Source organism: Stegostoma tigrinum, chromosome 15 (genome assembly GCF_030684315.1).
Source record: "Stegostoma tigrinum isolate sSteTig4 chromosome 15, sSteTig4.hap1, whole genome shotgun sequence".
Lineage (NCBI taxonomy): Eukaryota > Metazoa > Chordata > Chondrichthyes > Orectolobiformes > Stegostomatidae > Stegostoma > Stegostoma tigrinum.
In genome coordinates, this window is record NC_081368.1 from 44,819,954 (window position 1) to 44,836,702 (window position 16,749).

The 16,749-nt window shown below is 39.4% G+C and overlaps 1 protein-coding gene across 4 annotated transcripts in view; it reads left to right on the forward strand.

Annotated features, from left to right (window-relative positions):
* Positions 1-11,480, forward strand: part of xpnpep2 (X-prolyl aminopeptidase (aminopeptidase P) 2, membrane-bound) — an 89,574-nt gene extending 78,094 nt beyond the window's left edge. For 2 of the 4 annotated variants that reach the window (XM_048544565.2, XM_048544566.2), the window contains exons 20-22: positions 124-200; positions 3,866-3,964; positions 7,603-11,480. In XM_048544565.2, coding sequence (XP_048400522.1) covers positions 124-200; positions 3,866-3,964; positions 7,603-7,803 — 377 coding nt within the window. In that variant the 3' untranslated portion in view covers positions 7,804-11,480. The remainder of the gene's footprint in view (positions 1-123; positions 201-3,865; positions 3,965-7,602) is intronic. The other 2 variants (XM_048544567.2, XM_048544568.2) reach the window with 1 other exon arrangement.
* Positions 11,481-16,749: the final 5,269 nt, after the last annotated feature.

The window sequence follows — 16,749 nt, forward strand, 5'->3', positions numbered from 1 at the left end:
ACCACCCTACTGCACATTCTTGTCATCCTTCATGTGAAAAAAATTACCATTCGGCCTACAACTGCACCCTTTGCTTCTTCTGTCATCTATATTGCATCTGATACGTTAACTTTTACCTTCCAGAGCCTGGTTTTTATCAAGATAATGAATTTGGAATTCGCATCGAAGATGTTTCTGTGGTAGTAAAGGCAAAAACTAAGGTAACATTTGTGCATTTGTCTGCATTGCATCTCAAGTACACGAGACAGATATGGTTAGCAGCAATTGTTTATAAAAATAATAACCTTGTTATTTAAATCTAAAATTCAAATTCTACCCTACATGACAATGTTATCCTTTACGTTCGCAATCACAGGCAGAATCTTCTTCCCTCTTAACAGCATGCTTGGAGGCAGAAAGAGCATTTAATTAGTCAGGATGGTGATGTATCTGGATGTCACCATCATCCCTGTCATATTTAATCCAGCAGCAGGAAGACCCGTGGTCTGATTTCTCACCATGCCACCAGTTGAGGTCCTTAATATTGTGTTATTCTGTAGATCTCAGAGAGACACTATGCCTTTAAGACAGCTAGACGAAATCAAGACATCTGATGCTCTCATATAAAAGGTCTCCATTTCACTTGATATATACCTGTTTTGTTAGTATGTAGCCTGTCAGTATGCTAGTCAGCCAGTTATCTTTGTAAATAATATAATATAAATAATATAATAGTAATCCAGTATATGTATATATATGACTGCAATGTCATATTAGAGCACAAAGTTGGTTGAATAGAATGGACTCCTCGATATCTGACCCAATACAAACTCAACTCTCTCTGGTGTATGTCGCATAGGCTCTCATATTGAAGGCTACAAAACCCATCACTTAAGAGGCTGATTAAGAACTATCTAAGGGCCTCATCCCACCATCACTGCAATTAATCCAACTCCAAGCAAGCCTGCCGCTACGTGACATACATGGCAGATAAAACTATATAGCCTACTCCTTGTCTGTTTATGAGGAGGGCTGACTGTGGGACTTGCCATCGAGAACCACCCACATGCCCTTGCCCTTACTACCAACTCCCTTATACTCCCTCACAGCAACCCCATCTTCTGAATGCCTTCCCAACATTACCTACCTGGATCATTCATCAGTCCTGGAACTCCAGTGTCAGTCCTTGCTGCAGCAACAGAAGCCTTCCCAGTGCTACTGCTGAGCAATCGGCTGCTGGCCTCTGAATTGCCAGCAACTTTTAGTCGGCGAATACCCACACCTGGGGTACTGATTCTGATGGAAGACTGACTGTTTGACCAACTACTACCTGACTGGCTCATGGTTTGATGGCCTTCTTGAAATGAGGCAACATGGTAAGACCTTGATTCCTCACCATGGTGCAAAATCTCAGCCTAACTACACATCGGCACATGATCACCGACGAATTCCCTAATGAACGGTATCATTGTGTATGGACTGCTGATTCCCACCTTGACACCACCGATCTAGCTAGAGGTGAAATTAAAACAGACTCAAACCTACTCCTGTTAACTGAATGACCCTATGACAAGACTTAGTCAATTTTTATGAACACATTAGGTTTCACTTTATCTTACTTGCATCACTTAATGTCATTAAAAGATTGTCAGAAATACAGTACTTTGTTGTAATCTGTAAAGAAATAAATCGAACAACATTGTGGTTTCAGACATAACATTGCGTTCAAATTAAATTTGAATTTGTAATCGTAAACAGGTATTGCAATTTCTTGGAAAAGTTATGTTACATATTTTAAAATAATTTATATGTTGTGTGAACAGCAACTTTTATTTAGCTGCATGCCAACAAATTCGGTGCCTGCTATATTAGATGACTTCATTAATTACAAATGGTACAACCAGATCTGAAGCAGGAAACAAGTTATTTTATGAGCAAGAGTCACCAGACCCAAAACGCTAACTCTGATTTTTTCTTGACAGATGTTGTCAGATCTGCTGAACTTTTCCAGCAACTTCTGCTCTTGTTCCTGATTTACAGCATCCACAGTTCTTTCAGTTTTTGACAAGTCAATTTGGCTCTTTGTAAATCAACCCTTTTTAGAAAATGCTGCAGTACACACTGCCAATTGTTTTCGTATTCCTTCTACAACTGCTGAACAAGCTGATGTGGTCCACAATGAGTTTTTTGTTTACTTGACAAAAAACACTTTTCTTCATCTTCACATTCCATGTAAACTGTGACTCAGCGCTCTTTCTTGACTCAGAAGATTCTGGGTTCAGATCCTGCTTCATGACTTGAGGAAAAAGTACAGGCTAAAAAAAGTATTGACAAACCAGTACAGCACTGTGAGAGTGCTGCAGTGTTGATGTTACCACCTTCGGGTTGAGATGCTAAAACGTGGCCCACTGCACTCAGAAGAATGCCACAGATCCATGGCAATATTTGAAAAACAGGGATATTGCGCACTTGCCATTACTTACCCCTCAATCGTTATCTCAGAAACAGACTAAAAGCATAAGCTTTAGGAGCAGAGTAGGCAATTCAGCCCATCACATCGCTATTCAATGAGATCGTGGCTGATCTCATAACCCTCAACTCCGTTTTCCTACCTCTCCCATAACCTTTGATTATTTTACTGGTTAAAAACCTGCCTATATCAGACTTGAATATACTTAATGACTTAGCCTCAACATCCTCTATGAGAAAGAGTTCCGCAGATTCACTACCCTCTGAAAAAAGAAATTCCTCCTCATCTCCACCTTAAACCCTAATTCTGAGATTACAACCTCTGGTCACTGGCCAGAGGTAAACAACCTTTCCGCGTTTACTCTGTCAAGTCCCTGAGAATGTTGTCGCAGTAAGGTTTCTTCTCATTTTCTCAATTCCAAAGCATATAGGCCTATCCTACTCAACCTCTCCCCATAAGACAGTCCCTACATAATCTGTATCAATCTAGTGAGCCTTCTCTGGTCTGCCTCCAATGTCAGTATATCCATTGCTACATAAGGGGCCCAAAACTGTTCATAGCATTCCAGCTGTGATCAGACTAACACCTCACAGAGTTTTAACAAACCCCTTCCTATTTTAATACCCCATTTTCTTTTAAATAAAGGGCAACATTCTATTTCCCATTAAACCTGGATGCTGGTTTTTTGTGCTATATGCATAAAGACTTCCAAATCCATCTGTGGTAGCTTTCTGCTGTCTTGCTCTGCATAAATAATATTTAGCTCCTCTGCTCTTCCTGCCAAAGTACATAACCTCACATTTTCTGAAGCCATGTTTTGCCAAACTTAACCTATCTATATCTATATCCCTTTGCAGACTCTTTGTGCCATTCTCACCACTTGCTTTCCTACCTGTTTTTCTTTTGTCATCCATAAACTTGGCTATACGTTCACTTTCCTCATCCAAGTCATTCATATATTTTGTAAATAATTGTCATAAACAATTAGATGGTCATTACTGTATTGTGGTATGTGGGAACTTACTATATACAAATTGGCTGCCACAATTTCCACATTACAACAGTGACTACACTTCAAAAATACCGTAAAACAATTTGAAATAGCCAATGGTTGTGCAAAGATCTAGATAAATGCAAGTCTTTTTATTTACTTTGTTATAGCTCTTATTAAGTGGATAATTGTCTTTGGTATCAGATTCAAGTCAATTTGTATTTTAAAACATTTGGACTTTTTGACTGTGGCAATGGTATTTTATTGAAGACTTGTGTTACACCTAGTTAAATAGATAGGTTGATGGTGAAATACATTATGCCAGATAAGAGAGTCATGAACAGTCATAACAAAAGGTGCAAGTGATTTTTGTGTAATTTAAAATTGTATGAAACAACAGTTGCTTTACATTTTTCCTTATGTAGCACACATTTGGAGGTGTTCCCTACCTGACTTTTGAACATATTTCTCTTGTCCCATATGAACGAAAACTGATCAATGTATCCATCATGAACAAGGAACAGGTATGTGTTTTTTTTTGTGTAACCAATCTGTAAAATTTCAGTGTTGAAGTTGCCTTGATCCAAGAATTCTAGAATTTCTTCTGTAAACTATTCTAACTCTCTCTCCCCTAAAAATCCACTCCTTTGGCCAAGTTTTTCTCCCCCTGTGTTGATATATCCTTATGTGGCTTGGAATCAAATGTTAATTTGGTAATATTACAGTGGAGAGTCATTAGCTATTTTAGCACAGTAATAGCATGATATAAATAAAAGTTGTTCAAAGTTTGTAACTATGCAGCTTAGGAAGCTTCTTGATCAGAACACAATGCATCTGCTATAAATGGATAAAACAACATCAATTTATAGTTCTGAAGAAGTCTTTTCTGAAGAAGGTTCACTGGACCCAAAATTTTACCTCAGCTTTCTCTCCACACATGCTGAGATTTTCCAACAATTCCACTCTATTCCATTCTCGCGATTCCTCCATCTCTGTTGCATCTGTTCTGACGACGCCCACTTTCACAAGGGAGCCTCCAAAATGCCCAACTTCATCCTCAACTGAGAATTCCCCAGCTGTGTTGTTGATAAGGCCCTCACCTGGGTCCAACCCATTTCCCGCACTTTGGCTCTCATCCCCTCTCTCCCGTCCCACAGCAGCGAAAAGGGCCCCCTTGTCCTTACCTACCAGCACATCAGCAAACACCAGTAAAGGATCATTAGCCATTATTTCCACCACCTCCAGTGAGATGCCACCAACAGATACATATTCCACTTCCCTCTCTTGTTAGCCTTCCGCAGGTACTGTTTCCTTTGGGGCACCCTGGCCTATTCATCTTTCACTCATAACACCTCTCCCAGCCTCACAACACCCTCTGCTGCAAGTGTAGAAGGTGTAACACCTGTCCATTTATTTCCTCCCTCCTTAGTATCCAAGGGCCCAAACATACCTTCCAGGTGAAACAGCACTTTACCTGCACTTCACACAGTCTAGTCTATGCATTCACTGCTCACGATGTGCTCTCCTCTACATTGGGAAAACGAAGGGTAGACTGGGTGACCACTTCACAGAACACATGCATTCTGTCTGCAGAAAAGACCCTAAACTTCCAGTCGCTTGCCACTTCAACTCACTGCCCTGTTCCTTGGCCAACATCTCTGTCTCAGGCTTGCTGCAGTGCTCCAGCAAAGCTCAACACATGCTGCAAGAACAAGACCTCATTTTCTGCTTGGAAACCCTGCAAACTTCTGGATCCCATATCAAGTTCAAGAACTTTAGTACATGAGCTCTCCCATCTCCTTACCCCAACCCCCACATACCTGGCCTTGCTATCACATTGTTTGTAATTACCCACAACCCATTATTAGCCACTAACAGTGTCCATTAATAGCTATTCAAGCTCCTAGCCAGATTGTTACCTACTCCTTTGTCTGTCCAACTGTTCTTCTGTCTCTTTGGGCTGTGTCCACATCAATCTTTTACTCCTCACTCCCTATCCCCACCATATCTTCTGCGCATAAACCAACATTTTCTTCGTTACCATCAGTTCTCAGAAAGGGTCACTGAACCTGAAACCTTAATTCTGATTTTTCTCCACAGATGCTGCCAGACCTGCTGTGGCTTTTCCAGCAGTTTCTGGTTTTGTCACTTTTATATGTTTTACGATGATTTACCATCACCGTCCTTTTGCACACTAAAGCCTAGATTTTTCAATCTACCCACTTTTTGCCCATCCAAAAAGGCACTAGCCCGTTTTTACACCCACTCATCTCATGTAAAAATATTTTACTGCTTGACCTTGCTACGTATACAAGTCCTCTGTAATTCTTCAATAAAAATACCACAAAACTCACACAAAGAGAGGTACAACCTAACATAATTTTTTTTTCATTTCCTCAACCTCTGCTTTGTGACTGGGAACTGAAAATTTCCTGGGTGTGTTGCAAAAAGAAATCAAGATTGTGTAAAGAAAATGTTTATGACATTATTACACATACACTGTGGTGAAATTTACCTTTCCTTTATTAATAATGCTGTTTGGTGTCACTGATATCTTCTTAGTTCCAATTTTGATTTAAATGCTGTTACTATCAGATCCACCACCAAGATTTTGTTTCAGCAATCATGTATTCAAGGTGAACATTTTAATGCTGGTGAGTGAAAAAAAATCTATTTGAGGTCCCTTATGGCAATTACTGATCAATTGCAAGGTAGGAACAGCATATTTTGCTGCAGAGTAAAGTTTTCTGTAGACAACCCTATGTTTAGAGAATTGTCCTCTTCTTCAGTTTCCTCACTGCAGCCATCCTGTAGGATTATGGGAATGTGATTGCCAATTTAATGGCAAATAAGTTGCAGTTTCACATTATGGCTCCAGGAGCTTTTATGCCTCAGCAGTAGAATCATAGAATCCCTACAGTGTGTGGACAGGACCTTTGGCCTGACAAGTGCACGCTGAACCTCAGAGCATCCCACCCAGACCCACCCTACTGAACACTACAGGCAATTTAGCACAGCCGATCAACTTTACCTGCACATTTTTGGACTGTAGGAGGAAGCCCACACAGACGTGGGGAGAATGTGCAAACTCCACACAGACAGTTGCCCGAGGGTGGGATTGAACCTGGGTTCCTGGCGCTGTGAGGCAGCAGTGCTAACCACTGAGCCACCGTGCCACCTGTCCCCTCGTAGTATCCCTACATCTGGTCCAGGTAGCCTTGGTTCAAGCCCCACCAGCTCCAGAAGTGTTTTGTAACATCTCTGAACAGGTTGATTTTTAAAAAATAGAGTACCTCCATTCAGACTCTTATGGTGCAGTGGTGCACCTTACTACTGGACTAAAGGTCAGGGTTGAATCCCACCTACCTCAGATATGTTGCAGTGTTGATTAAAAATATCCATCATAGATGCATGCACATCAAGAATGGAAGTGTGCAACTATGATGACAAACATTATCGTAAAAGAGGCTACATTGAAGCAGGCAAACAGTTTTAAATCACCTTAAATTTTATAGTGCCCTTTTTTTTGCCTGCTTTGTCCTTAAAAAGCCACTTATAAGTCTCTAATTTGAGGTTAGTCTGGAGAGCAAATACTGCTCCTTCCATTACATGAAATGAAAGTGTAAATATATTCAAAACAAAGAAAGTTTATAAATATCACTGAGTCAAATTGTTGCCAATAACACTCATTCAATTAAATTAAATATCATTACAACTCACCAAAGCAAAAGGCCTTGACTGAGGTGAAAATTGCTGTCGGGTTTTCTATTTTCAGCAGCAAAAGTCCAACAAAGAATCAGGAAGCAGTTGTTACTGAACTTAATGGGCAGGTGTTTGTGGCACGCAGAAAAGACATACTTCTCTAGTACGATAATTCATCCAAAGGGTTTTTTTTTATCCTTATGATAAAACATTTCAAATGTACTCTAGACTTCATCTTAATAAGATAGTCAAAAATCACCACAATACCATGTTTTAGGATTTGTAGTCAAGAGTTTTATAGACTAAGTAGACATGGCATGTCACATTGGCACAGGACCTCCCGCCAATGATGCATAAGAATTTGTGAAAAATTGTAATTGTGATATTATTCTACTATTTGTATGATGTTATTCTGCATAGTATTTAGAACCCATTTTGTCTTCTCAATGCTGTTTTCTAGATTGACTGGCTTAACAAATATTATGAGAGGATTTGGAACACTGTGTCACCTGAACTGCAAGCACAAAATTTGCTAGAAGAGTATGATTGGCTTCGGAAACACACGCAGCTGTTTTCACACAGTGTCATCGTAAAATACTCACTTATCAGTCTGGCTGGGGCCCTGCTGGGAAGCTTTCTGTCACAAGCATGGATTCTGTAAAAATATCCAAAATGCTTGGACCTGATCTTTTTCACAATTTACTTACAAGATGCTTCCTTTAAAGAAAATAGAACATAGATCGGTACAGCACAGGGACAGACCTTTCAGCTCACTGTTCAAGTGTCTGTCTAAATGCCTCTTAAACATTGTTATCATTTCTGCTTCTACCATCTCCTCTGGCAGCACATTCCAGTGCATCTGTCAACCTCTGTGTAAATACATTGCCTTGCACATCTCCTTTAAACTTTCCCCCTCTCACCTTAAACATGTGGCCCCTGATATTTGACATTTCTACCCCAGGAAAAAGACTCCAACTATCCACCTTATACAAAAGCAACCTAAATCTATCCAATCTCTCCGTATAGATAATGAACCCCAATCCAGGCATCATCCCAGTAAACCTCTTCTGCACCTTCTCCAAAGGTTCCTCATCTTTCCTACAGTGTGGCAATCAGAACTGCACACAATACTCTGAATGTGGCCCAACCAAAGTTTTATACAGCTGCAAAATGTCTTGCCAAGCAATGAAGGCAAGTTTGCCATATGTCTCTATACCACCTTATCAAATTGTGTTGGTAATTTCAGGGAATAATGGACTTGAACTCCAAGACCCTTCTGTATATCCATGCTCCTAAGTGTCCTGCCATTTACTATATACTTTGCTCTTGCACTTGACTCCCAAAATGCATCATCTCACACTTGTCCAGATTAAATTCCCCGTCCCATTTCTCAGCCCACTTGCCAACTGGTCTATACCCTGCTGTATCCTTTAACAATCTTCTTCACTGTCCACAACTCCATTAATTTTTTGAGTCATCTGCAAACTTACTGATCAGACCATCCACATTTTCATCCTAAGAATTTATATAAATCACAATCAACAGAAATTCTAGCACTGATCCTTGCAGAACACAGCTGGTCATAGATCTCCAGTCAGAAAAATAATCCTGCAAAACTCCGCCAACCCAATTTTGAATCCAATTTACCAACTCACCGTGGATCCCATGTAACGCAAACATCTAGACCAGCGTACCATGAGAGACCTTATCAAATGCTTTAGTAAAGTCTGTGCAGACAACATTCACTGCCCTAACTTTATCAAACATCTTTGCCACTTACTTAAAAAGTTTGATAAAATTTGTGAGACAAGACTTTCCCTGCAAAAAGCCATGGTGACTGTCCCTAACGAGTCCATTCTTTTCGAAATGCGAATAAAAACCCAGGCAAAGTCAAGTGGAAGAAAAGTTTGAGTCACTTTTAATATAAATTACAATCCCACGTGTCCAATAAGAATGCATAATGTGTCTATTACCTACGTTATAGCAAATGGCATCATTTGCCTCCAAGTAAATCTGACATGTTTAATTCTCCCAACCCCTGCTCCAGCTATGTAAGTTACCAGTTTCTTGGAACAATTCCCTCGTTTCAGAATGACCTGAATACCTTTTCTGTATATGGACAAGCAGGAAATGTTGCTGCATCTGAGGATACAGCCTTTCTCTGCTATAACATGAGTGGAACATTTCCCATAGATGAAATTTTGCTGTGAATGTCTCTGAATAAATATGATTAATATTTGACTTAAAATGATGCTGGCAGAAATGTGATTTTAAGGGATCAAACCAAAATAGCACTTGTGGGAAAATGTCTTTTCTGTGCTTATTTGGCACAAATATCTCCATTTCTGAGCCAAAGAGCTTTGACTTTGAGGTTATGATTGAACTGGCAACATCTAAAGTTTATTGCTGCCATTATGTTTTATGTGCGTCCCACACATGATTTACATCATCACAGAACTCAAAGTATGAGGACACTCGAGATTGTGGTTCTCCATGGAGAGGGATAATTAGGAATGAAGTAATCAATGTCTTTAGCCAGCTAAAGAATAGATGCATGCAGAAGTATTTGAAAGAAATATTTTTGTTACCCTGCTTTCTCCTTGGTACTCAATCTTGTAGTATTTTTCACAGGTGACTCAAGAAAGAAAGGAAGAAATATACAGCAAACAAAGCACATTTGATCTTATACAGTTCAGTTTCCTCAGATTAGCTTGCCTTGCTATTAACGTTCTCACACCAATCAATATCCCAAATTCAAATTTACGTACAAGCTCTTTATTTATTTAGCTTACACAGTCAACCATGGTACACAATGACAGGAGCTGGAGTTAATTTCTGTGTTCCCTATCCCGGGTGCGACCTTTTGAGGGGACTAATTAGGCTTAAAATCTGCAATGAACATTTTCAATCAGTTTAATCCCGTGAATTTAGCAAAATTCATTCTGAAGTTATGGAGGATAATGAACTTCTGCCATAACCCACTTCTGAGGAAACCTTGCCACAATGGAAACTCAAGGTCGTTGTCTTCTTGATACGTGCCCACGTTATTTGGAAAGGAACAAGGAAACTACAATTAACCAAAACAACAAGGATGTTTCTGCCCTGCGCACTCTACTCCCGCCAGAAAGTATGTTTTCAGGATAGGAGTTCAGCTGGAGAATGCCATATATACTTAATGTTTAGCCAGTCTCCATCCCACTCACCTCTAACCTGTTCCCCATTTTGTTGCTGCAGGCTTATTTGTTTGCAAGGTGACATGCATTTAGACCTATTGAAACCCTTAACTACTTACATAAGTGCCTCAATCTGCCTCCACTGCTCATAAGAAATAGTAGACTGCCAGAGTGTGAAAGTCATGTTTCTACAAAGATCTTCTATGCAAAGGTGGCAAGGAAAGGGGAGCACGATAGTCAGGGTTGACCTGTGTACTCCAGGGGCACTCTCCTCAAGATGTAACCTCCTTTTGCTCCTCCCCAACCTTTGTCCCCTGCTCTAAGCTTTCTGATTTCTTGCCACTCTAAAAGCCTAGGACTTTCCTGTCTCTGTTTGCCATAGTCCTGCTCCTGGGCCATTTTCAGTGCTGCTAGTACTATTAGAAATGTCAACCGATCAGGGTGGAACCTCCTGTCCATTATGGTGTGGAATTCTTCCCTGGGCCCTGTGTAAGCTGATCCAGTTTGTTACTATTGTGGGCCAGGCTTTCTAAATGCTATCTTCTTCTAGATGTGAGCACCTTCTCCCCCTCTATAAAATGCAGTTGCAAATTTTCCATTGTTGCTCCAGAAAATCTCACTTTTACTCCTAACTCACCAACTTGCTATTCAGAGTCTTCTTTATTTTGAAAGATGAGCATGGGAAATAGTAAAGGATATCTTTCAGCTGTTCACTTCTCACTCTTTATATTTTTAAATGTTAAAGTGTACATTAAAATAAACTGAAATCATTGGATTGCCAGGAATATTAACCAGAACTGTGTCTAGGTTTTTGTTCACATACTGTGCTCAAACCAAGCACCATCAACACCATGCTTTGTGGTCTACTTATGTGCATTGGTAGACAATTCCTTGATTTTAAAATTCTGATTTTCGGTGTCTGCTTATTTTTGTCAGTGTAAAATTTTGTTTCATTTCTCTCTTGTGAAGTTCCTTGGGATGTTTTACTCTGTTAAGTGCTTTATTTATAAGAAATGTAAATATATCTATATACACACAAAAGCTGTTGTTCCTCAAAGATTGAAGAGCTAAGGTTTCATTTTGTTTTAATCTCTGTGAGAACAGGACTTAGACTTGTATCACTGTGAGAAAGAGGGCAATGTCAGTGTTATAAAAATATGCAATGGTTTTGTGGTTTCAAATTTCCCTGTGATACATTTAGCTGCAAAGTCACTTCTCTGTATCATAATGCATGAAGAACATTTAAATTTTCTCACACTATCTGATTCATTTTCTTTCATCAGTAAATTCTCTTCGGCATTAGCTTCATTCTAGCAATTTTCCTTATGAATTAGAAGGTCACGTGTTGAACTTTGGTCAGAGATTTGAGTGCTTAATGTTAGCATTTAATACAGCACTGGAGTACTGCGTAGAAACAGAAACTATGAGCAGGAGTAAGCTGTGCTTTCCTTCAAGTATGCTCTACCATTCAATACGATCATGGCTAATCAACTCAGTATCCTGTTCCTGCTTTCTCCCTATAACCTTTGATCCCTTTCACTCAAAGAACCATATCTAACTCCTTGAAAATTCAATGTTTTGGCTTCAACCCATTCCTGTAGCAGAGATTTGGACAGGCTCACCGCTCTGTAGCTGAAGAAATTTCTCCTCATCACAGTTCTAAAAAGCCTAGCCTGCAGTTTCACATTATGACAATTACAGGTCCAATCTTTCATCTGAAAACATCCCATGCTACAATTTGAAGTTCTCCCATTTCTGGCCAGTATTGATACTTTAACATCACCACAAAACAAATTATATAACCATCAGTCACATGTGGTATATGGTACCACTGATGCAGTTAGCAAGAAAAAGACAGCTGTTCAATTTAGCCACAAAATCATCTTAGAAATGAATATTAAACAAGCAAGCAATATAATTCAGAATTAACTCTAAACTTCAGTAATCTTTTTAGTAGACCCGCTATACTGATCTATACAAAATCCACAGCCTGGTTAGCCCAGCTGCTCAGTATTTATGGGTTTGATATATCTCATTGTTGTACTTACTTAAATGCCAGTAAATAGTATTGAACAAATAATAGCATAATTCCCACTGCATTTTTTACAGTTAAGGTCCCTAACTCCATTTCCTGTTGCCAAAATGAAAGTATGGTGGAAACAGGGATTAAATCCAATTTAAGAATACAGCATACAATTTTCCAACTTAATTCCACCAAGCTATATGTGTTTGTCAGATGAACATCATTTGAAAATCTGCCTAGTGATAACATGTTTATTTACTCAGGCTCAGTTCGCTAGAAACATAGGAACAGGAATAGGTCAGTCAGTCCATTGAGCCTGTCCTACCATTCAATGATGGCTGATCTTCTATTTCCGTATGGTATGACATTAATCGTGTCCAGCAGTCCATCAATTTAAGTATTCATCCTGCTCAATGATTGAGCTTTTATGGCTGTCTGAGGTAAAGAATTCCAAAGATTCACCACCCTCTGAGTGAAGGAATTCCTCCTCATCACAGTCTCAAATTATTACTTTTTGAACTGAGATTATAACCGTGGTTCTAGTCAGGGGAAATAACCAAACTACATCTAAACTGTCATGAGCTGAATGAATCTTACAAGTTTCAATGAGATCACCTCATTCTTCAAAACTATAGACAGTAGAAACCCAATTTCCTCACTCTCATACAACAAGACTGCCACACCTCGGGTTACTCTTATACACCTTTGTTGAATTCTCTCCATGCTAAAAATATCATTCCTTAGATAAGGATACTAAAGCTTTACATAATATTCCAGGTGAGGTCTCACCAGGCTTTATACAAGTGCAACAATCCATCTTCATTAGTCAAATTCCCTTGAAACAAATGCTAACATAACTAATCTGACCAAAGGTCATTGAACAGAAACAATATGGTTGCCTAGAATTTAATGGTCCTCAGGGACAGCCTTGTCACCTGCCAGATTCCACCTCCCTTCCAAGAAGCAGGAATACTGAAGGATGGCCAATCCATACTGTAAACCAAGTATTTTCCTACATCTCATCAACGCTGGTATTGAACCCTGGTAAGTATGCCTGCAGTTTAATGAGAGTTTCCTCCTTTTCAAACATCCTTCTCCCAAAGCAGGGAATAACCAATGACAAGAGAGAAATGAAAGGCAGCCCTCTCCACCCTGCTTTTCATGACTTCCGCCTCACGACAGTCTCCCTGGCTGACCTTAGTAATCTAATGCACCTCGCCTTTGCCCAGATGCTCCTTTACTGATCTTCAGCAAGGGGCCTCCTGCAACACCAATAATTGCCTTAGATCCCAATGACACTGTTGATACAAGAGAGAAAGAGCCACAGCCTCTGATTATCTAGCAACTGACAAAGGTGGGACATCTGCTTTACATGTGAAATTATGGGAGATGGGGAATATTTGCTCTTGGTGGAGTTAGGAACTTTAAAGGCAATCAGTGTGCTACCTCATTAGAGACTCCAAGAAGTGGCCATTGTGAAGTTGTCACAACCACCTCAGTTAGTGGAAGGGCTGATGGCCTGACTATTAAATTCTAGCCCCTGTTTCTCTGTCCACAGATGATATGCTGCCTTGCTTCAAGCCAGGCATATGGCTTTAGTTATCATTCCTCTTTTCACATGTTAAAAGAAGTTTTAAACATGATAATGATCAGTTGAAAGCCACTAAACACAGTTAGATATTGCTGTCTCATTCGTGCCCCACTTGACTAACCTTTAGCGTATTCTCTAACTGGTAAAAGTGAAGTAACCTTTATAACACCATTTTGGCTTTGCATCATACACTTTTATAGGACTGCGCATGAGACAATATAGTCACAATACAATAGGAGGAATCAGACAGATACAAATCTGGACACAATGACTCACAAGTACAGCTGAACTATTAGAATCCTTGGTTAATTGCAATCATTTGATGTGAGTGTGAACCAGATTGGAACAGGATTTATTAGTGTTCATTGGGTTTTGCAGATCTATTGTCATTGGGTTGTGGTGCTGAAAAATAGTGCAGCTGTAACCTACAGCAATGCACGAGATAATCAGCATTAGCACATGCAACTTTAATGGTTAAAGAACTTCACAAGTACCAGGTAAACATTGCACCTTGTTGTGGTTTATTTGCACTGCTAAATCCTGTGCTAAGAGCTATACCATTGAAACAGTTGTTTCTGATTTTTATCTGTTATGAGTAAAGAATTTCCCGGCATAAAGACGAGAGAGTAGAAAATATTGTTGCTAAGGCTAACACATAAACCCAATGTGCTTTTGTACCAAAATAATCCCCGATATTTAATCAAAATTGTTTGTTCTATTGTCCTAAAAATATTTTCACATTTACATCAGCACAACTTTAAATCAAAAATATATTTCATACTAAATAAACATTATTGAAAAATGATTATTTACATAATGGTACACCAGAAAAAATGCAACTTACCAATGTTTCAGTTGGCTGAACAGCTAATATGGATCATATTAATGCCAACAGCAGAGTCCAATCTTCATTTCATCTGGGGTGATTTGGGATCTACATCTTTGCTCCACCCATGGTGGAGGTTATAGATGTGAGGGTTGGACTTGCCTTCAGGGAGAAAGCGTCAGAAGATCATTGTGATTTGGGGCCATGTCTTTAAATTCAGTGTAAAATGAAAGGGGTAATTAGACCAGTGCTGAAATCTGCCTAACAGCAAGTCTAGTGATAGGACTACTGAAGGTAAAAGGAACGCTTCAATCATTTTTCTTGCAAGTAAGTGCAAGACATTCATGTTTGACAAAATGGCTAAAGCTAACTGCTGCAGACAGACTGTGGAGAGTCTGGATTTTTGCTCCAAAGTTAGATAATACACAGTTGAGAAATTTTCCAACTAGACACATCTACTTCAGGAGTAATGTACCGCTGAATGACAGGATCTTCATTCTGGGTGGGTGGGGGGACCTTGTATTCTGGAGTCAGGCCCTCCACACCTGGATGCTGACCAGAAGGGACTACAAGACTGGTGAATGCTGAGGCCAGGTTAACATACCCACCCTTCTGCTCGAGGACATTATCCAAGTTGTGTTAAGTATTAAGTTCTCTTTCTTCATTTCTTGCACCTCTCATCACCACTTCACCAACTCTCCATTGCCAAATTCATGTCAACTCACGAGAAACAATGCCCCTCACTCAAACCGAATATCCCTCATACCCAAGCCATTCAAAGCCCCTCATGGATCTTTATATCAATCTGGGTCCCCCTAGTCATCTCCATGGGCTCCCAAAGCCCTGTACCAACTTAACAAGCTCACGCCAGTTAATGACCCACTCCCACTCGTCCCCTTGGCCCCTTATAACTGCTATGCCAATTTAGTGTTAAATCATGCCAGCCTGTTAGCCTAACCCACTTTTACCTTACACTTAGTGTGCCAATACTACCAGTAGCCACCATGAGCGGACTTCAGGAGCTATACCAAAAGTGAAATAAAATAAAGCTTCATGTATATATTATGGACTTCACTCCGTAAAACAATGGTTAAAAACCTATTTGATGCATTCATATCTCAAGTACTCGAATGCCTTATAAAAGCAAGTACTTGTATTCATATCACCACATCAAAAACAATTAATCCTTTAATAACCTATTAGAGCACTGAATCAAACTGTGAACTCATAACTTCCTCGTGATAAAGATAGGTTGCTAAAGCTGACAAACTTTAATAACATTGTAATGATAGCATTTCGAGTTATATTAAAAAGCATATATTGAAACTGCAGGCACTGATATTTTTCAAATCATAGGCATGACAAGCTTTGTTTCTTTTCAATGAAAAGGCAACCTATTTAAATCACTTGACAGCTTAACTGTTCCATACCAATTCCATATTGCTCTGATCATTTACGTCCATTCTAAAAATGTATAATTCACACATTGCACAAGATGGCCATATTCCAGCAAAAATGGTGCTTGTTTAAACTCAACGCTCCTAAGATGTTGCTTGGCCTGCTGTGTTCATCCAGCTCTACACCTTGTTATGATGAGGTTAAATGGTCCTTTTGGTTTAGGATTGCCCCATGTGACTCATGTTTTCCTCTAACTGCACAAACAAGGTCTGTCGGTATTGAGGACGGGACTTCTGAATCTGGATTCCCAGCATCACTTTGGACACATCCCGAAAATCTAAGTGAATCTCCAAATTTTCAAAAAAATGTTGAGAATATGGAGTTGTAAGCAATGTGCTTTACACTGTCCATTTAATTCCAAGAGATTTGGTTTCTCAAGTTTTCCTTTTCACAGTACAGTAAGCTATGTTCTAATCTTGTGATATTTCATTGATCATTACTGTCATTGTGGTGTCTCATTTATAGTTATAAAAAATTTTGAAGCAGCAAAGAAAGATATATGTCAAAAAACTGCAGACTAAGGAATGGTAATTGCT